Consider the following 23205-nt stretch of genomic DNA (forward strand, 5'->3'; position numbering starts at 1 on the left):
AGAGGCCTGTAATTTTCATCATAGGTACACTTCAACTATGACAGACAAAATGAGAGAAAAAATCCAGAAAATCACATTGTAGGATTTTTAATTCATTCATTTGCACAGCATTCCTAACCTAGCCCACAATGTCTGCTGTGTGGATCGATTTTAAAGTTTCAAAGGACGATAACAAAAAAGGCCATATGCAATGTTTGTGCTGCTATTATTTCCTGAGGAGAAAGGGAAATCTTTTCAATACCACAATGACTCATTTGAAAGTGCATCACCCCCAGGTGTTCTGCGACGACTTAGAACAAAATCAGAAAAAAAAATAAGTTCACACTTCAAACAACTAAACAAGTTCAAGTCCAGCAGTCATTTGAAAGGGTACGAAAATTTCAGTCTGGCAACACAAAGGTGAAATCCACTATCGCCAAGATAATGGAATTCATTGCCCTTGAAAATCAACCGATCTGCACCGGTGGAGTTGCCCTACCGGAGTTACACAGAGTCTCAGAGTTGTTGAAACTCACATCCATGAGCTACTTGCTTATGGGTGTCACTGTTATTATCTTCACGACTGACATTTGGACCAGCAATGGGCATGCTGAGTCTGACAGCACAGTTGGTCGACGAGGATTTCGTACTTAGGGAAAAGCCGTATTGCATGTTCAAGAATGTGCTGGTTCTCATACCAATGCTGCCATTTGAATTGCATTTGAGAACATGTTTGAAACTTTGAAACATTCTAACAACTGTTTGGAGAAATAAGCTCCTCAACTGTGTCTGCAGCAGACGTGATACGCTCTGTCATGGCATTGAAACACTCAACAAAACTGCCGACCGTGGGGTTTTATTTATTTAAAAAAATATGTATATGTAACCTTTTTTAAAAAAAAATTACTAGGTGTAATGGATGTGAAACGGCTAGCTAGTTAGCGGTGGTGCGCGCTAAATAGCAACACATGACAACACAGCATGGTAGCAACACAACATGGCAGCAGCAGGACATGGTACAAACATTATTGGGCACAGACAACAGCACAAAGGGCAAGAAGGTAGAGGATTAAAACTTGTAAAAGTACTCAACTAGAAGCTGTCGACAAGCGATTCGGTGGTATTCTCTATGAGCCACTTTACTGTGTCGCCGCCGTGCTCGATGCTAGGTACAAAAGCCGCGGCCCTTGCAGAGCTTCAAGGTCTCAGAGCAAGCGAAGTCACCGATTGAAACGCTATTTAGCGCGCACCACCGCTAACTAGCTAGCCGTTTCACATCCGTTACACTAGGTACAAGACCCGCTACTTCTTTAACAGGCATTCTCTCTGAGCCTCTTTACTGTGTCGCCGCCGTGCTCGATGCTAGGTACAAGGACCGCTACTTCTTTAACAGGCATTCTCTCTGAGCCTCTTTACTGTGTCGCCGCCGTGCTCGATGCTAGGTACAAGGACCCGCTACTTCAATACAGACAAGAAACAGGGTTTACATGAAATGTTACAGACAAGGAAGAGAGGCCACGGACTGACAGAGCTGGACAAGATGGAAAACGGACACAGTGACCGTGGGCAAGGAGGAAGAGAGGCCACGGACTGACAGAGCTGGACAAGATGGAAAACGGACACAGTGACCGTGGGCAAGGAGGAAGAGGACACGGACAGACAGAGCTGAAACTTCACTGCTTGACATGTATGGTGAAATCCTGGTTGAGAATGAAATGACTGAACAAATGAACCACGAAACAGCACATAAGTGAAATAAATAGGTTTTGTTTCACTGGTAATGAGAACATACGTAAATACAAACAAAATAACTTTTTGGTTCAGTGTGTGTGTGTCTGTGTCTGTGTCTGTCTGTCTGTCTGTGTCTGTCTGTGTGTATGTGTATGTGTGTGTGTGTGTGTGTGTGTGTTTCAACTATTTAACTGTAGTAGAATGCTTAAGAAGCCACAAACATTTTTTAATATCGGTTATCGGTATTGGCCAAAAATGTAATATCGGTGCATCCCTATTATATATGTTATTTTGTAGTTTTATGTCTTCATTATTATTCTACAATGTAGAAAATAGTAAAAATAAAGAAAAACCCTTGAATTAGTAGATGTGTCCAAACTTTTGACTGGTACTGTATATATGGGTATCTATCTATTCTAATACCATGTATATAGCTAGCGGCTCATTTGAATAGCATTGTTAAAATCAACTGTTTATTTGACTGATTGTGTAAAAACGAATAAATTAACATATGTTCCTCTTTGTACGCCTCAATATAATATTTATCTTTATTGAAAGAAATGAAAAATACATTTAATATTTTCTTCAAATGCGTTACCCGGTCTTTCAGGCAATGCTGCCGGTGTGACGTATAATCTGGTGGACATGACAGCTTCTTCACAACAACAAGGATGTCACTAGTTACTACAGCCAGAAAGGTTAAGTAATTGTCTTGACGGTCTAGCCTTCCAAAATACTGGAAACAACACAAGTATGAAGTGACTATCATTATGGTACTCTTTATTGTGAATAAGAAAAACTGCTCAATTTAAACAGCAAAACATTTACATTTAAGTCATTTAGCAGACGCTCTTATCCAGAGCGACTTACAAATTGGGGGTATTTATATTTATTATGGATTCCCAATAGCTGTTGCCAAGGCAGCAAAAGGCTATCTAGCTAGCAGTCATCAACCAGAGGGAGCTAAAAGGCTAGCTAGCATTCATCAACCAGAGGGAGCTAAAAGGCTAGCTAGCAGTCATCAACCAGAAGGAGCTAAAAGGCTAGCTAGCAGTCATCAACCAGAGGGAGCTAAAATGTTAGCTAGCAGTCATCAACCAGAGGGAGCTAAAAGGCTAGCTAGCAGTCATCAACCAGAAGGAGCTAAAAGGCTAGCTAGCAGTCATCAACCAGAGGGAGCTAAAAGGCTAGCTAGCAGTCATCAACCAGAGGGAGCTAAAAGGCTAGCTAGCATTCATCAACCAGAGGGAGCTAAAAGGCTAGCTAGCAGTCATCAACCAGAGGGAGCTAAAAGGCTAGCTAGCAGTCATCAACCAGAGGGAGCTAAAAGGCTAGCTAGCAGTCATCAACCAGAGGGAGCTAAAAGGCTAGCTAGCAGTCATCAACCAGAAGGAGCTAAAAGGCTAGCTAGCAGTCATCAACCAGAGGGAGCTAAAAGGCTAGATTAGCATTCATCAACCAGAGGGAGCTAAAAGGCTAGATACACTTATTTTGCTTTCACAACAAAACCGTATTTTGTTAACTAGTCATTACAGACTATTGTGAAATGGTAGAACCTGCTGAAGCCAACTAGCTAACCATGTGGTTGTTTCTCTGTAACCAAAACATGACGTTTTATTTTGCTGATATGGGAATGAATACACAAGCAGCATATCAAACTGGGGTAATGTTTTTAGGTTACATCCGGATATGACGTAAATAAAAGATGTGACATTTCCCTTTAAATGCAGATGTGGAAAAAGTACCCAATTATCATAAGTCAAAGTAAAGATACTTTAATAGAAAGTTACTCAAGAAAAAAGTGAAAGTCACCGAGTAAAATACTACTTGAGTAAAAGTCTTAAAAGTGTTTGGTTTTAAATATACTTAACTATCAAAAGTAAAAATAATTGATCAAATATTCTCAAGTATCAAGAGTAAAAGTATTAAAGCATTTCACATTCCTTATATTAAGCAAACCAGGCGGCATGATTTCATGCAGGGGCACACTTAAACACTCAGACATCATTTACAAACAATTCATTTAGGTTTAGTGAGTCTGTTTGGTGAGGCAGTAGGGATGACCAGGGATGTTGTCTTGATAAGTGTGTGAATTAGACCATTTTCCTGTCCTGCTAAGCATTTAAACATGTAATGAGTACTTTTGGGTGTCAGGGAAAATGTATGGAATAAAACGTGCATAATTTTCTTTAGTAAAAGTTGTCAAAAATAAGAATAGTAAAGTACAGATACCCCCCAAAAACGACTTAAGTAGAACTTTGAAGTCATTTTTACCTAAGTACTTTACACCACTGTGTGTAGCAGATGCAAAATATGTTTTGATTGTATACTCATTACAAATCTGCACTAATCAATCAACTTCCCCACTCCAGGCCGCAGATGGTGATGAGCGTCTTTCGGGCGTCGCTACCAGCGTGACGTATAATCTAGTGGACGGAACGGGAAGTTTCTTCAACAACAGCAGCTTGTCAGACACCTCCGTAGCTTGTTAGCCAATATAGTCGAAACGTATGAGCTCGAAAGACTGTTTCGGTGTATATTGGTCCCTGTGTTTAAAACATACTTATTTCGTATAGCTAGTTTCCCCATTTAATTAAATATATACGTTGTTAAGATAGTAGCTAGCTGGATTGCTGAATTAGCTTAGAACCAGGCTAGTCGTTAATGCTAACTAGCTAACATCTCCGACCATGAGCTCACTAAGCTACTCTCCTCCTGATAAAGAAGAGGAGGTCTACTGGACGGAGAAAGAAGCTCTGGGACTGAACATTGTCGTAAAAGAAGAGGAGGGGGATATTACAGTTAAAGGAGAGGAAGACGCTTTCAGAATGAAAGAGGAGGTAGAAGAGGCTATCAGTATCACATTGAAAGAAGAGAAGGATGTTACAGTGAAAGAAGAGAAAGGACATATTAGAGTGAAAGATGAAGAGGGGATAGAGGCTGTCACAGTGGAAGAAGAGGTAGAAGCTTTCAGAATTAAAATGGAGGAAGAGGAGGAGGATGTTATAGTGAAAGAAGAGAAAGAACCTTTTGAAGAGGAAGAGGAGGCTGAAGATCTGATTAACACCCGTGAGTACTGTCTTAAAAGCAGGGTCACAAACTGCCCTTGTTGAATTAATATATCGTTTTAATATCTGGCTCTGAGCCTCGCCATTGATTCTGGGAGAATATAACTTATAAATGTCCACTGAATTTAGTTCAACTGTTGTACTCTATCCGAACCCAAAATATAAGCTTGTTTTACTCTCATTATTTGTAAACAATGTAACTGTAAATGAACTCTGTATATCCTCAAAACATGGAGGTAGTTCCATTTGTATTTATTAAGGATCTCTTTTTAGGTTGTGCTAAGGCAGCAGCTACTCTTCCCCATTAGTTCCCGCCAAGGCAGCAGCTACTCTTCCTGGGGTTTATTATGGATCCCCATTAGTTCCTGCCAAGGCAGCAGCTACTCTTCCTGGGGTTTATTATGGATCCCCATTAGTTCCTGCCAAGGCAGCAGCTACTCTTCCTGGGGTCCAGCAACATTAAGGCAGTAATATATTATATATGATTTTTTTTTAAATATTACATGACATTACATTTCATAACGCTTTTCACAACAAATTAAGTGTGTTCCATCAGGCCACTACTCTACTACCACATATCTACATCATATTGTGTTCCATCAGGCCACTACTCTACTACCACATATCTACAATACGTTAATGTGTTCCATCAGGCCACTACTCTACTACCACATATCTACAATACATTACGTGTGTTCCATCAGACCACTACTCTACTACCACATATCTACAATACATTAAGTGTGTTCCATCAGACCACTACTCTACTACCACATATCTACAACACATTGTGTTCCATCAGACCACTACTCTACTACCACATATCTACAATACATTAAGTGTGTCCTCAGACCTCTACTCTACTACCACATATCTACAACACAGTGTGTTCCCTCAGACCACTACTCTACAATACATTAAGTGTTCCCTCAGACCACTACTCTACAATACATTAAGTGTGTTCCATCAGACCACTACTCTACAATACATTAAGTGTGTTCCATCAGACCACTACTCTACAATACATTAAGTGTGTTCCCTCAGACCACTACTCTACTACCACATATCTACAATACATTAAGTGTGTTCCATCAGACCACTACTCTACTACCACATATCTACATCATATTGTGTTCCATCAGACCACTACTCTACTACCACATATCTACAATACATTAAGTGTGTTCCATCAGACCACTACTCTACTACCACATATCTACAACACATTGTGTTCCATCAGACCACTACACTACTACCACATATCTACAACACATTGTGTTCCATCAGGCCACTACTCTACCACCACTACTCTACAATACATTAAGTGTGTTCCCTCAGACCACTACTCTACTACCACATATCTACATCATATTGTGTTCCATCAGGCCACTACTCTACCACCACTACTCTACAATACATTAAGTGTGTTCCATCAGACCACTACTCTACTACCACATATCTACAACACATTGTGTTCCATCAGGCCACTACACTACTACCACATATCTACAATACATTAAGTGTGTTCCATCAGACCACTACTCTACAATACATTAAGTGTGTTCCCTCAGACCACTACTCTACTACCACATATCTACAACACATTGTGTGTCCTCAGACCTCTACTCTACTACCACATATCTACAATACATTAAGTGTGTTCCCTCAGACCACTACTCTACTACCATATATCTACAACACATTGTGTTCCATCAGACCACTACTCTACTACCATATATCTACAACACATTGTGTTCCATCAGACCACTACACTACTACCATATATCTACAATACATTAAGTGTGTTCCATCAGACCACTACACTACTACCACATATCTACAACACAGTGTGTTCCATCAGACCACTACTCTACTACCATATATCTACAACACATTGTGTTCCATCAGACCACTACACTACTACCATATATCTACAATACATTAAGTGTGTTCCCTCAGACCACTACTCTACTACCACATATCTACAACACATTGTGTTCCATCAGACCACTACTCTACTACCATATATCTACAACACATTGTGTTCCATCAGACCACTACTCTACTACCACATATCTACAATACATTAAGTGTGTTCCATCAGACCACTACTCTACTACCACATATCTACAACACATTGTGTTCCATCAGACCACTACTCTACTACCACATATCTACAATACATTAAGTGTGTTCCATCAGACCACTACTCTACTACCACATATCTACAATACATTAAGTGTGTTCCATCAGACCACTACACTACTACCACATATCTACAATACATTAAGTGTGTTCCATCAGACCACTACTCTACTACCACATATCTACAACACATTGTGTTCCATCAGGCCACTACTCTACTACCACATATCTACAATACATTAAGTGTGTTCCATCAGACCACTACACTACTACCACATATCTACAACACATTGTGTTCCATCAGACCACTACTCTACTACCACATATCTACAACACAGTGTGTTCCCTCAGACCACATATCTACAATACATTAAGTGTGTTCCCTCAGACCACTACTCTACAATACATTAAGTGTGTTCCATCAGGCCACTACTCTACTACCACATATCTACAATACATTAAGTGTGTTCCATCAGACCACTACTCTACTACCACATATCTACAATACATTAAGTGTGTTCCATCAGACCACTACTCTACTACCACATATCTACAACACATTGTGTTCCATCAGGCCACTACTCTACTACCACATATCTACAATACATTGTGTTCCATCAGGCCACTACTCTACTACCACATATCTACAACACATTGTGTTCCATCAGGCCACTACTCTACCACCACTACTCTACAATACATTAAGTGTGTTCCATCAGGCCACTACTCTACTACCACATATCTACAATACATTAAGTGTGTTCCATCAGGCCACTACTCTACTACCACATATCTACAATACATTAAGTGTGTTCCATCAGACCACTACTCTACTACCACATATCTACAACACATTGTGTTCCATCAGGCCACTACTCTACTACCACATATCTACAATACATTGTGTTCCATCAGGCCACTACTCTACTACCACATATCTACAACACATTGTGTTCCATCAGGCCACTACTCTACTACCACATATCTACAACACATTGTGTTCCATCAGGCCACTACTCTACTACCACATATCTACAACACATTGTGTTCCATCAGGCCACTACTCTACCACCACTACTCTACAATACATTAAGTGTGTTCCCTCAGACCACTACACTACTACCACATATCTACAACACATTGTGTTCCATCAGGCCACTACTCTACCACCACATATCTACAACACATTGTGTTCCATCAGGCCACTACTCTACCACCACATATCTACAACACATTGTGTTCCATCAGGCCAATACTCTACTACCACATATCTACAACACATTGTGTTCCCTCAGACCACTACACTACTACCACATATCTACAACACATTGTGTTCCATCAGGCCACTACTCTACCACCACATATCTACAACACATTGTGTTCCATCAGGCCACTACTCTACCACCACATATCTACAGTACATAGTCCATGTGTAGAGTGTGCGTCTTCTCATATGTATGCGTGTGTGTATGTGGTTCTTCATTGTCCACACTGTTCCATAAGGTGTATTTTATCTGGGGGTTTTTTCAAATCTGATTCTACTGTACTTGCATCAGTTACCTGATGTGGAATATAGTTCCATGTAGTCATTTCTCTATGTAGTACTGTGCTTCTCCCATAGTCTGTTCTGTACTTGGGGATTGTGAAGAGACCTCTGGTGGCATGTCTTGTGGGGTAGACATGGGTGTCTGAGCTGTGTGCCAGTAGTTCAAGCAGACAGTTCGGTGCATTCAGCTTGTCAACACCTCTCACAAATACATGCAGTGATGCATCTCTCCTCCACTTTGAGCCAGGAGAGATTGACATGCATATCATCGTTAGCTCTCTGTGTACATCCAAGGGCCAGTCGTGCTGCTCTGTTCTGAGCCTATTTACATTTTTCCTAAGTCCCTCTTTGTGGCACCTGACCACACGACTGAACAGTAGTCCAGGTGTGACAAAACTAGAGCCTGTAGGACCTGACCACACGACTGAACAGTAGTCCAGGTGTGACAAAACTAGAGCCTGTAGGAGCTGCCTTGTTGATAGTGTTGTTTAAGAAGACAGAGCAGTCCATCATTTGTTATACTTCTCCCCATCCTAGCTACTGTTGTTTCAACATGTTGTGACCATGACCGTTGACAACCCAGGGATACTGATATCCTGAACCAGGTTGCAGGCACTGGTTGCAGTTTTGAGGGTTTTTGTCTTGAATGGGCAGCTTGTTGATAGTGAAATATTGAAGTCAGTATTGAAAATCACCAAGAAAAGAAAATATATCTCTCTTGTTGATATTACATACATTATCAAGGATGGTCGGCCAGTAAAATACCACTTGGTTCTAAATATTCCTAAGTTTCAAAAGTAAATTGAATTGCTAAAATATACATAACCATCAACAGTAAAAGTCTTAAGCAAAGCAGATGGCATTGTTTTCTTGTTTTACAATTGTACAGATAGTCAAGGGGGTACACTCCAACACTCGGACATAATTTACAAACGAAGCATGTGTTTAGTGAGTCCTCCAGATCAGAGGCAGTAGGGATGTGTTCTCTTGATAAGTGTGTGAATTGGACCACTTTCCTGGCCTGCCAAGCGTTCAAAATGTAACGAGTATTTTTTTGGGTGTCAAGGGAAAATGTATGTTGTAAAAAAAGTACATTATTATCTTTAGGAATGTAGTGAAGTAAAAGTTGTCAACAATATAAATGAGTAAAGTACAGATAGCCCAAAAAAAAGTACTTAAGTAGTACTTTAAAGTATTTTTCCTTAAGTACTTTACACCACTGGTTAGAGGGACATAAATTACTTGCATTGTCTTCCAACGCCGTGTGGGATAATGTACATTTGCTCTGGCCCCCCAATGGTGGAACAAACTCCCTCACGACGCCAGGACAGCGGAGTCAATCACCACCTTCCGGAGACACCTGAAACCCCACCTCTTTAAGGAATACCTAGGATAGGATAAAGTAATCCTTCTCACCCCTCCCCCCCCCCCTTAAAAGACCTAGATGCACTATTGTAAAGTGGCTGTTCCACTGGATGTCATAAGGTGAAAGCACCAATTTGTAAGTCTGCTAAATGACTTAAATGTAAATGTAAATTTGCTGACGCATTATGACATCATTATGACAACTCAGCGATACAATGGTAGGTATTAAATTAACTGGGTCATTGATAAGTTATTGGCTGTCGTTTTACGGGCTCCTAACCAACTGTGTTATTTTGTAATTTAAAAAAAAAAAAAAAAGTTATCTTTTAACTTATTTTGTACATGTTGTTGCTGCTACCGTTTCTTATGACCCAAAAAATAACTTCTGGACATCAGAACTGGGATTACTCACCTCGAACTGAACAAAGATGTTTTTTCTTTAACGAGTCCGAGGCGAAGGATATACTGCAGATACCCGACCAGGCCTAAAGATAAGCCCTAAGATATACTGCTTTCTCGAGAACAGGCCCAAATCCCCATCATTTGAAGGATATACTGCAGATACCCGACCAGGCCTAAAGATAAGCCCTAAGATATACTGCTTTCTCATCAGAACAGGCCCAAATCCCCATCATTTGAAGGATATACTGCAGATACCCGACCAGGCCTAAAGATAAGCCCTAAGATATACTGCTTTCTCGAGAACAGGCCCAAATCCCCATCATTTGAAGGATATACTGCAGATACCCGACCAGGCCTAAAGATAAGCCCTAAGATATACTGCTTTCTCGAGAAAGGGCCCAAATCCCCATCATTTGAAGGATATACTGCAGATACCCGACCAGGCCTAAAGATAAGCCCTAAGATATACTGCTTTCTCGAGAACAGGCCCAAATCCCCATCATTTGAAGGATATACTGCAGATACCCGACCAGGCCTAAAGATAAGCCCTAAGATATACTGCTTTCTCGAGAAAGGGCCCAAATCCCCATCATTTGAAGGATATACTGCAGATACCCGACCAGGCCTAAAGATAAGCCCTAAGATATACTGCTTTCTCAGGCCCAAATCCCCATCATTTGAAGGATATACTGCAGATACCCACCAGGCCTAAAGATAAGCCCTAAGATATACTGCTTTCTCGAGAAAGGGCCCAAATCCCCATCATTTGAAGGATATACTGCAGATACCCGACCAGGCCTAAAGATAAGCCCTAAGATATACTGCTTTCTCGAGAAAGGGCCCAAATCCCCATCATTTGCGTAAAGAAAAGACGGATAAAAAGGGGGCGGAGGTCGGGCGAGTGAGTAAACCTCCACTACCAACCCTTCTATTGGCCAACGTTGTTGGAAAACAAAAAATGCACTTATATCCTACCAACGGCACATTACAAACTGTAATTTTATGTTTCAACGAGTCAACGAGGACATGGATAATATAGAGCTGGCTGGGTTTACTGTGTATCGGTAGGACAGAGACGTTACGTCTGGCAAGACGACGGGTGGGGGTGTGTGTCTATTTGTCCATAACACCTGGTGCTATGTCTAATATTAAAGAAGTCACAGGGTATTACTCGCCTGAGGTGTGCAACGTGCAAAAAGAGGAGTCTGAGGATCGTCTTTATTCAGTATGGTTCACATGGGGGAAAGGGAAGAGGAGTCTGAGGGTCGTCTTTATTCACTGTAATACATTATAATATAATAAGGCTCCATGGTAGCTAATACATTATAATAGAATAAGGCTCCATGGTAGCTAATACATTATAATATAATAAGGCTCCATGGTAGCTAATACATTATAATAGAATAAGGCTCCATGGTAGCTAATACATTATAATAGAATAAGGCTCCATGGTAGCTAATACATTATAATATAATAAGGCTCCATGGTAGCTAATACATTATAATATAATAAGGCTCCATGGTAGCTAATACATTATAATATAATAAGGCTCCATGGTAGCTAATACATTATAATAAGGCTCCATGGTAGCTAATACATTATAATAAGGCTCCATGGTAGCTAATACATTAGAATAAGGCACCATGGTAGCTAATACATTATAATATAATAAGGCTCCATGGTAGCTAATACATTATAATAAGGCTCCATGGTAGCTAATACATTATAATAAGGCTCCATGGTAGCTAATACATTATAATAGAATAAGGCTCCATGGTAGCTAATACATTAGAATAAGGCTCCATGGTAGCTAATACAGTAGAATAAGGCTCCATGGTAGCTAATACATTAGAATAAGGCTCCATGGTAGCTAATACATTATAATAGAATAAGGCTCCATGGTAGCTAATACATTATAATAAGGCTCCATGGTAGCTAATACATTATAATAGGATAAGGCTCCATGGTAGCTAATACATTATAATAAGGCTCCATGGTAGCTAATACATTATAATAGAATAAGGCTCCATGGTAGCTAATACATTAGAATAAGGCTCCATGGTAGCTAATACATTAGAATAAGGCACCAATGTTGAAATATGAGTAGATTTAAAATAATATGAATTAATGAAATAAAATGACTCAATGAGACAAACCTTTCACAATATAATGGACTATGAATTACTGCAAATAGAGACAGTGGTACACAATAACACAGCCCCTCAATATAGTTTAAATAGAGACAGTGGTACACAATGACACAGCCCCTCAATATAGTTTAAATAGAGATGATGGTACACAATGACACAGCCCCTCAATATAGTTTAAATAGAGACAGTGGTACACAATGACACAGCCCCTCGATATAATTTAAATAGAGATGATGGTACACAATGACACAGCCCCTCGATATAGTTTAAATAGAGATGATGGTACACAATGACACAGCTCCTCGATATAGTTTAAATAGAGATGATGGTACACAATGACACAGCCCCTCGATATAGTTTAAATAGAGACAGTGGTACACAATGACACAGCCCCTCGATATAGTTTAAATAGACATAGTGGTACACAATGACACAGCCCCTCAATATAGTTTAAATAGAGACAGTGGTACACAATGACACAGCCCCTCAATATAGTTTAAATAGAGATGATGGTACACAATGACACAGCCCCTCGATATAGTTTAAATAGAGATGATGGTACACAATGACACAGCCCCTCGATATAGTTTAAATAGAGATGATGGTACACAATGACACAGCCCCTTGATATAGTTTAAATAGAGATGATGGTACACAATGACACAGCCCCTCAATATAGTTTAAATAGAGATGATGGTACACAATGACACAGCCCCTCGATATAGTTTAAATAGAGACGGTGGTACACAATGACACAGCCCCTCGATATAGTTTAAATAGAGATGATGGTACACAATGACACAGCCCCTCGATATAGTTTAAATAGAGACAGTGGTACACAATGACACAGCTCCTCGATATAGTTTAAATAGAGATGATGGTACACAATGACACAGCCCCTCAATATAGTTTGATTAAAACAAGTTGTGAAATCGTAGATCCAAAAATAAAACATGTTCTTGATTAATATCATCAATAGAATATCAAAAACCTGCTCCTAGAAAAGCGTCACAGTGGATTCGGAAAGTATTCAGACCCCTTGACTTTTTCCACATTTTTGTTACGTTACAGCCTTATTTTATACATGTATCCTATACTGACTAGTCTATTACATGTATCCTATACTGACTAGTCTATTACATGTATCCTATACTGACTAGTCTATTTATCTATTAGGTCTAATACATGTATCCTATACTGACTAGTCTATTACATGTATCCTATACTGACTAGTCTATTACATGTATCCTATACTGACTAGTCTAATACATGTATCCTATACTGACTAGTCTATTTATCCATTAGGTCTATTACATGTATCCTATACTGACTAGTCTATTACATGTATCCTATACTGACTAGTCTATTACATGTATCCTATACTGACTAGTCTAATACATGTATCCTATACTGACTAGTCTATTTATCCATTAGGTCTAATACATGTATCCTATACTGACTAGTCTATTACATGTATCCTATACTGACTAGTCTATTACATGTATCCTATACTGACTAGTCTATTACATGTATCCTATACTGACTAGTCTATTACATGTATCCTATACTGACTAGTCTATTACATGTATCCTATACTGACTAGTCTAATACATGTATCCTATACTGACTAGTCTAATACATGTATCCTATACTGACTAGTCTATTACATGTATCCTATACTGACTAGTCTATTTATCCATTAGGTCTAATACATGTATCCTATACTGACTAGTCTAATACATGTATCCTATACTGACTAGTCTAATACATGTATCCTATACTGACTAGTCTATTACATGTATCCTATACTGACTAGTCTATTTATCCATTAGGTCTAATACATGTATCCTATACTGACTAGTCTATTTATCCATTAGGTCTATTACATGTATCCTATACTGACTAGTCTATTACATGTATCCTATACTGACTAGTCTATTTATCCATTAGGTCTAATACATGTATCCTATACTGACTAGTCTATTTATCCATTAGGTCTATTACATGTATCCTATACTGACTAGTCTAATACATGTATCCTATACTGACTAGTCTAATACATGTATCCTATACTGACTAGTCTATTACATGTATCCTATACTGACTAGTCTATTTATCCATTAGGTCTAATACGTGTATCCTATACTGACTAGTCTAATACATGTATCCTATACTGACTAGTCTAATACATGTATCCTATACTGACTAGTCTAATACATGTATCCTATACTGACTAGTCTATTACATGTATCCTATACTGACTAGTCTATTACATGTATCCTATACTGACTAGTCTATTACATGTATCCTATACTGACTAGTCTATTACATGTATCCTATACTGACTAGTCTATTTATCTATTAGGTCTAATACATGTATCCTATACTGACTAGTCTATTTATCCATTAGGTCTAATACATGTATCCTATACTGACTAGTCTATTTATCCATTAGGTCTAATACATGTATCCTATACTGACTAGTCTATTACATGTATCCTATACTGACTAGTCTATTACATGTATCCTATACTGACTAGTCTATTTATCTATTAGGTCTAATACATGTATCCTATACTGACTAGTCTATTTATCTATTAGGTCTAATACATGTATCCTATACTGACTAGTCTAATACATGTATCCTATACTGACTAGTCTATTTATCTATTAGGTCTAATACATGTATCCTATACTGACTAGTCTATTTATCCATTAGGTCTATTACATGTATCCTATACTGACTAGTCTATTACATGTATCCTATACTGACTAGTCTATTTATCCATTAGGTCTAATACATGTATCCTATACTGACTAGTCTATTTATCCATTAGGTCTATTACATGTATCCTATACTGACTAGTCTAATACATGTATCCTATACTGACTAGTCTAATACATGTATCCTATACTGACTAGTCTATTACATGTATCCTATACTGACTAGTCTATTTATCCATTAGGTCTAATACGTGTATCCTATACTGACTAGTCTAATACATGTATCCTATACTGACTAGTCTAATACATGTATCCTATACTGACTAGTCTAATACATGTATCCTATACTGACTAGTCTATTACATGTATCCTATACTGACTAGTCTATTACATGTATCCTATACTGACTAGTCTATTACATGTATCCTATACTGACTAGTCTATTACATGTATCCTATACTGACTAGTCTATTTATCTATTAGGTCTAATACATGTATCCTATACTGACTAGTCTATTTATCCATTAGGTCTAATACATGTATCCTATACTGACTAGTCTATTTATCCATTAGGTCTAATACATGTATCCTATACTGACTAGTCTATTACATGTATCCTATACTGACTAGTCTATTACATGTATCCTATACTGACTAGTCTATTTATCTATTAGGTCTAATACATGTATCCTATACTGACTAGTCTATTTATCTATTAGGTCTAATACATGTATCCTATACTGACTAGTCTAATACATGTATCCTATACTGACTAGTCTATTTATCTATTAGGTCTAATACATGTATCCTATACTGACTAGTCTAATACATGTATCCTATACTGACTAGTCTATTTATCTATTAGGTCTAATACATGTATCCTATACTGACTAGTCTATTACATGTATCCTATACTGACTAGTCTATTACATGTATTCTATACTGACTAGTCTATTTATCTATTAGGTCTAATACATGTATCCTATACTGACTAGTCTATTTATCCATTAGGTCTAATACATGTATCCTATATGACTAGACTAGTCTATTACATGTATCCTATACTGACTAGTCTAATACATGTATCCTATACTGACTAGTCTATTACATGTATCCTATACTGACTAGTCTATTACATGTATCCTATACTGACTAGTCTAATACATGTATCCTATACTGACTAGTCTATTTATCTATTAGGTCTATTACATGTATCCTATACTGACTAGTCTATTACATGTATCCTATACTGACTAGTCTATTTATCTATTAGGTCTAATACATGTATCCTATACTGACTAGTCTATTTATCTATTAGGTCTAATACATGTATCCTATACTGACTAGTCTAATACATGTATCCTATACTGACTAGTCTATTTATCTATTAGGTCTAATACATGTATCCTATACTGACTAGTCTATTTATCCATTAGGTCTATTACATGTATCCTATACTGACTAGTCTATTACATGTATCCTATACTGACTAGTCTATTTATCCATTAGGTCTATTACATGTATCCTATACTGACTAGTCTAATACATGTATCCTATACTGACTAGTCTATTACATGTATCCTATACTGACTAGTCTATTTATCCATTAGGTCTAATACATGTATCCTATACTGACTAGTCTATTTATCCATTAGGTCTATTACATGTATCCTATACTGACTAGTCTAATACATGTATCCTATACTGACTAGTCTAATACATGTATCCTATACTGACTAGTCTATTACATGTATCCTATACTGACTAGTCTATTTATCCATTAGGTCTAATACGTGTATCCTATACTGACTAGTCTAATACATGTATCCTATACTGACTAGTCTAATACATGTATCCTATACTGACTAGTCTAATACATGTATCCTATACTGACTAGTCTATTACATGTATCCTATACTGACTAGTCTATTACATGTATCCTATACTGACTAGTCTATTACATGTATCCTATACTGACTAGTCTATTACATGTATCCTATACTGACTAGTCTATTTATCTATTAGGTCTAATACATGTATCCTATACTGACTAGTCTATTTATCCATTAGGTCTAATACATGTATCCTATACTGACTAGTCTATTTATCCATTAGGTCTAATACATGTATCCTATACTGACTAGTCTATTACATGTATCCTATACTGACTAGTCTATTACATGTATCCTATACTGACTAGTCTATTTATCTATTAGGTCTAATACATGTATCCTATACTGACTAGTCTATTTATCTATTAGGTCTAATACATGTATCCTATACTGACTAGTCTAATACATGTATCCTATACTGACTAGTCTATTTATCTATTAGGTCTAATACATGTATCCTATACTGACTAGTCTAATACATGTATCCTATACTGACTAGTCTATTTATCTATTAGGTCTAATACATGTATCCTATACTGACTAGTCTATTACATGTATCCTATACTGACTAGTCTATTACATGTATTCTATACTGACTAGTCTATTTATCTATTAGGTCTAATACATGTATCCTATACTGACTAGTCTATTTATCCATTAGGTCTAATACATGTATCCTATACTGACTAGTCTATTACATGTATCCTATACTGACTAGTCTAATACATGTATCCTATACTGACTAGTCTATTACATGTATCCTATACTGACTAGTCTATTACATGTATCCTATACTGACTAGTCTAATACATGTATCCTATACTGACTAGTCTATTTATCTATTAGGTCTATTACATGTATCCTATACTGACTAGTCTATTACATGTATCCTATACTGACTAGTCTATTTATCTATTAGGTCTAATACATGTATCCTATACTGACTAGTCTATTTATCCATTAGGTCTAATACATGTATCCTATACTGACTAGTCTATTTATCCATTAGGTCTATTACATGTATCCTATACTGACTAGTCTATTTATCCATTAGGTCTATTACATGTATCCTATACTGACTAGTCTATTTATCCATTAGGTCTAATACATGTATCCTATACTGACTAGTCTATTACATGTATCCTATACTGACTAGTCTATTACATGTATCCTATACTGACTAGTCTATTTATCCATTAGGTCTAATACATGTATCCTATACTGACTAGTCTAATACATGTATCCTATACTGACTAGTCTATTACATGTATCCTATACTGACTAGTCTAATACATGTATCCTATACTGACTAGTCTATTTATCCATTAGGTCTAATACATGTATCCTATACTGACTAGTCTAATACATGTATCCTATACTGACTAGTCTATTTATCCATTAGGTCTATTACATGTATCCTATACTGACTAGTCTATTTATCCATTAGGTCTAATACATGTATCCTATAATGACTAGTCTATTACATGTATCCTATACTGACTAGTCTAATACATGTATCCTATACTGACTAGTCTAATACATGTATCCTATACTGACTAGTCTATTTATCCATTAGGTCTAATACATGTATCCTATACTGACTAGTCTATTTATCTATTAGGTCTAATACATGTATCCTATACTGACTAGTCTAATACATGTATCCTATACTGACTAGTCTATTTATCTATTAGGTCTAATACATGTATCCTATACTGACTAGTCTATTTATCCATTAGGTCTATTACATGTATCCTATACTGACTAGTCTATTACATGTATCCTATACTGACTAGTCTATTACATGTATCCTATACTGACTAGTCTATTACATGTATCCTATACTGACTAGTCTATTACATGTATCCTATACTGACTAGTCTAATACATGTATCCTATACTGACTAGTCTATTTATCCATTAGGTCTAATACATGTATCCTATACTGACTAGTCTATTTATCCATTAGGTCTAATACATGTATCCTATACTGACTAGTCTATTTATCCATTAGGTCTAATACATGTATCCTATACTGACTAGTCTATTTATCCATTAGGTCTATTACATGTATCCTATACTGACTAGTCTAATACATGTATCCTATACTGACTAGTCTATTACATGTATCCTATACTGACTAGTCTATTACATGTATCCTATACTGACTAGTCTATTTATCCATTAGGTCTATTACATGTATCCTATACTGACTAGTCTATTACATGTATCCTATACTGACTAGTCTATTACATGTATCCTATACTGACTAGTCTATTACATGTATCCTATACTGACTAGTCTATTACATGTATCCTATACTGACTAGTCTATTTATCCATTAGGTCTATTACATGTATCCTATACTGACTAGTCTATTACATGTATCCTATACTGACTAGTCTATTACATGTATCCTATAATGACTAGTCTATTACATGTATCCTATACTGACTAGTCTATTTATCTATTAGGTCTATTACATGTATCCTATACTGACTAGTCTAATACATGTATCCTATACTGACTAGTCTATTACATGTATCCTATACTGACTAGTCTATTTATCTATTAGGTCTAATACATGTATCCTATACTGACTAGTCTATTTATCCATTAGGTCTATTACATGTATCCTATACTGACTAGTCTATTACATGTATCCTATACTGACTAGTCTATTACATGTATCCTATACTGACTAGTCTATTACATGTATCCTATACTGACTAGTCTATTACATGTATCCTATACTGACTAGTCTATTTATCTATTAGGTCTAATACATGTATCCTATACTGACTAGTCTATTACATGTATCCTATACTGACTAGTCTATTTATCTATTAGGTCTAATACATGTATCCTATACTGACTAGTCTATTTATCCATTAGGTCTAATACATGTATCCTATACTGACTAGTCTATTTATCCATTAGGTCTAATACATGTATCCTATACTGACTAGTCTATTTATCCATTAGGTCTATTACATGTATCCTATACTGACTAGTCTATTACATGTATCCTATACTGACTAGTCTATTACATGTATCCTATACTGACTAGTCTATTTATCTATTAGGTCTAATACATGTATTCTATACTGACTAGTCTATTACATGTATTCTATACTGACTAGTCTATTACATGTATCCTATACTGACTAGTCTATTTATCCATTAGGTCTAATACATGTATCCTATACTGACTAGTCTATTACATGTATCCTATACTGACTAGTCTATTTATCCATTAGGTCTAATACATGTATCCTATACTGACTAGTCTATTTATCCATTAGGTCTAATACATGTATCCTATACTGACTAGTCTATTTATCCATTAGGTCTATTACATGTATCCTATACTGACTAGTCTAATACATGTATCCTATACTGACTAGTCTAATACATGTATCCTATACTGACTAGTCTATTTATCTATTAGGTCTAATACATGTATTCTATACTGACTAGTCTATTACATGTATCCTATACTGACTAGTCTATTTATCCATTAGGTCTAATACATCTATCCTATACTGACTAGTCTATTTATCCATTAGGTCTATTACATGTATCCTATACTGACTAGTCTATTTATCCATTAGGTCTAATACATGTATCCTATACTGACTAGTCTATTACATGTATCCTATACTGACTAGTCTATTTATCCATTAGGTCTAATACATGTATCCTATACTGACTAGTCTATTTATCCATTAGGTCTAATACATGTATCCTATACTGACTAGTCTATTTATCCATTAGGTCTATTACATGTATCCTATACTGACTAGTCTAATACATGTATCCTATACTGACTAGTCTAATACATGTATCCTATACTGACTAGTCTATTACATGTATCCTATACTGACTAGTCTATTTATCTATTAGGTCTAATACATGTATCCTATACTGACTAGTCTATTACATGTATCCTATACTGACTAGTCTATTACATGTATCCTATACTGACTAGTCTAATTATCCATTAGGTCTAATACATGTATCCTATACTGACTAGTCTATTTATCCATTAGGTCTACAACCATGAAGTTTAATAGTGTTTTTATTGGCCTATAAATCACAACAGCCACTCTTTATTTGTTATTGAGGGATCTATTCTGGATTAAACCTCATAGGAAGACAGTTTTATCATGTGGTGGTTTCATTCAGGTCTCAGTTTCACTCAATACTCTGTCTTTGGCAGGAGAGAGACCAGTCTTCATTAGTGAGCTCTAAGTATTTAACCAAATACTCTGTCTTTGGCAGGAGAGACACCAGACTCTCACTCTGACAGCGGGAAGAGTCCTTCAGGGGAACCAGACCCAGAGACGTCCAAACCAGGGAGACCACACCACTGCTCCCACTGTGGAAAGAGTTTTACCCGGTTCTGGAACCTAAAACAGCACGAGACGATGCACACAGGAGAAAAGCCTTTTCAATGTTCCCAGTGTGGAAAGAGTTTTACCTGGTTAAGGGCCCTGAATAGGCATGAAGAAATACATACAGCAGGGAGGAAGACGTACCAATGCTCCCAGTGTGGAAAGAGTTTTACTCAGTTAGGAAGCCTGAAAATACACGAGAGAATTCATACAGGAGAGAAGCCTTACCCTTGCTCCCTGTGTGGAAAGAATTTCACCATGTTAGGCAATCTTAAAAAACATGAGAAAATACACTCGGGAGAGAAGCCTTACCACTGTTCTCTGTGTGGAAAGAGTTTTACCCAGATAGGGAGTCTGAAAACACATGAGAGAATGCACACAGGAGAGAAGCCTTATTACTGCTCCCAGTGTGGCAAGTATTTTTCTCATTTAGAGACCCTGAAAATACATAAGAGAATACATACAGGAGAGAAGCCTCACCACTGCTCCCTGTGTGGAAAGAGTTTGACCACTTTGGGCAATCTAAAAGAGCATGAGAGGACACACACGGGAGAAAAGCCTTTTAAGTGTTCCCTCTGTGGAAAGAGTTTTACCCATTTAGCGAGCCTGAAAAGGCATAAAGGAATACACACAGGAGAAAAGCCTTACCAATTCTCCCAGTGAGGAAAGAGATTTTCACACATCACATGAGAGGACACACCTGACCACTGCTCCCAATGTGGAAAGACATTTTACCTTGTTAGGGATCCTGAAAACACTGAGACACATAGGATAAAAGACCTACCACTGCTCCCAGTGTGGAATAAGATTTACCCGGTTATGGAACCTGAAAGAATTCATACAAATACACAGGAGGAGAAGACATACCACTGCTCTCATTGTGGAAAGACATTTTCCCAGTCAGAGGACCTGAAATCACATGAGAGAATAGAGAGACTGTGTTCTGACTTGTGCTTTTGACTGAGAATTTGGGGTTTTGTTTAATACCACATTATTAAATCATATTCAAAAAAGTTTTACAGGAATTGGTTTAAAAAGGTTTACAGGAGAGGCCTGGGAATTCCTGCAAACCTTTTTTGAGTATGATTTAATGTGGTATTGAATATATATCGTTTTTTGTGGTTGCCTGTTTTGCATGTTATTTTGGCATTAATATGCATCACATCAGTTTGCAAACAATGTAAAAAAAAAAAAGAATTAATAAATATTGCGTTAATAAAGCCGCATACAAACTTTTTTTGCTTTCTTGAGTAGCAGCTCCAAAGTGCAGGTGTGAAAATACGGAGCGAAGGGGTTGTTCTCTAGTTGCAGATGTTTTACAGGCCCCCAACCGATGGAGCGAAGGGGTTGGTAATGTTCTCTAGTTGCAGACGTTTTACAGGCCCCCAACCGATGGAGCGAAGGGGTTGGTAATGTTCTCTAGTTGCAGACGTTTTACAGGCCCCCAACCGATGGAGCGAAGGGGTTGGTAATGTTCTCTAGTTGCAGACGTTTTACAGGCCCCCAACTGATGGAGCGAAGGGGTTGGTAATGTTCTCTAGTTGCAGACGTTTTACAGGCCCCCAACCGATGGAGCGAAGGGGTTGTTCTCTAGTTGCAGACGTTTTACAGGCCCCCAACCGATGGACCGAAGGGGTTGTTCTCTAGTTGCAGACGTTTTACAGGCCCCCAACCGATGGAGCGAAGGGGTTGTTCTCTAGTTGCAGACGTTTTACAGGCCCCCAACCGATGGAGCGAAGGGGTTGGTAATGTTCTCTAGTTGCAGATGTTTTACAGGCCCCCAACCGATGGAGCGAAGGGGTTGGT

The 23205-nt window shown here is 37.5% G+C and overlaps 1 protein-coding gene across 1 annotated transcript; it reads left to right on the top strand.

Annotated features, from left to right (window-relative positions):
• The first annotated feature begins 4098 nt into the window (after positions 1 to 4098).
• LOC135560354 (zinc finger protein 239-like) lies at positions 4099 to 22619 on the top strand. The gene is made up of 2 exons (XM_065002244.1): positions 4099 to 4779; positions 21287 to 22619. The coding sequence occupies exons 1-2, from the start codon at positions 4401 to 4403 to the stop codon at positions 22060 to 22062; spliced, it is 1155 nt and encodes a 384-aa protein (XP_064858316.1). The 5' UTR covers positions 4099 to 4400; the 3' UTR covers positions 22063 to 22619.
• Positions 22620 to 23205: the final 586 nt, after the last annotated feature.

This window comes from Oncorhynchus nerka, linkage group LG15 (assembly GCF_034236695.1).
Source record: "Oncorhynchus nerka isolate Pitt River linkage group LG15, Oner_Uvic_2.0, whole genome shotgun sequence".
Lineage (NCBI taxonomy): Eukaryota > Metazoa > Chordata > Actinopteri > Salmoniformes > Salmonidae > Oncorhynchus > Oncorhynchus nerka.

Bases quoted from the DNA above. Each gene is read 5' to 3' on its own strand.
- LOC135560354 (XM_065002244.1), top strand. From the start codon at position 4,401: ATGAGCTCACTAAGCTACTCTCCTCCTGATAAAGAAGAGGAGGTCTAC. The intron at 4,780-21,286 runs GTGAGTACTGTC...TGTCTTTGGCAG, and splicing joins TGAAGATCTGATTAACACCC to GAGAGACACCAGACTCTCAC.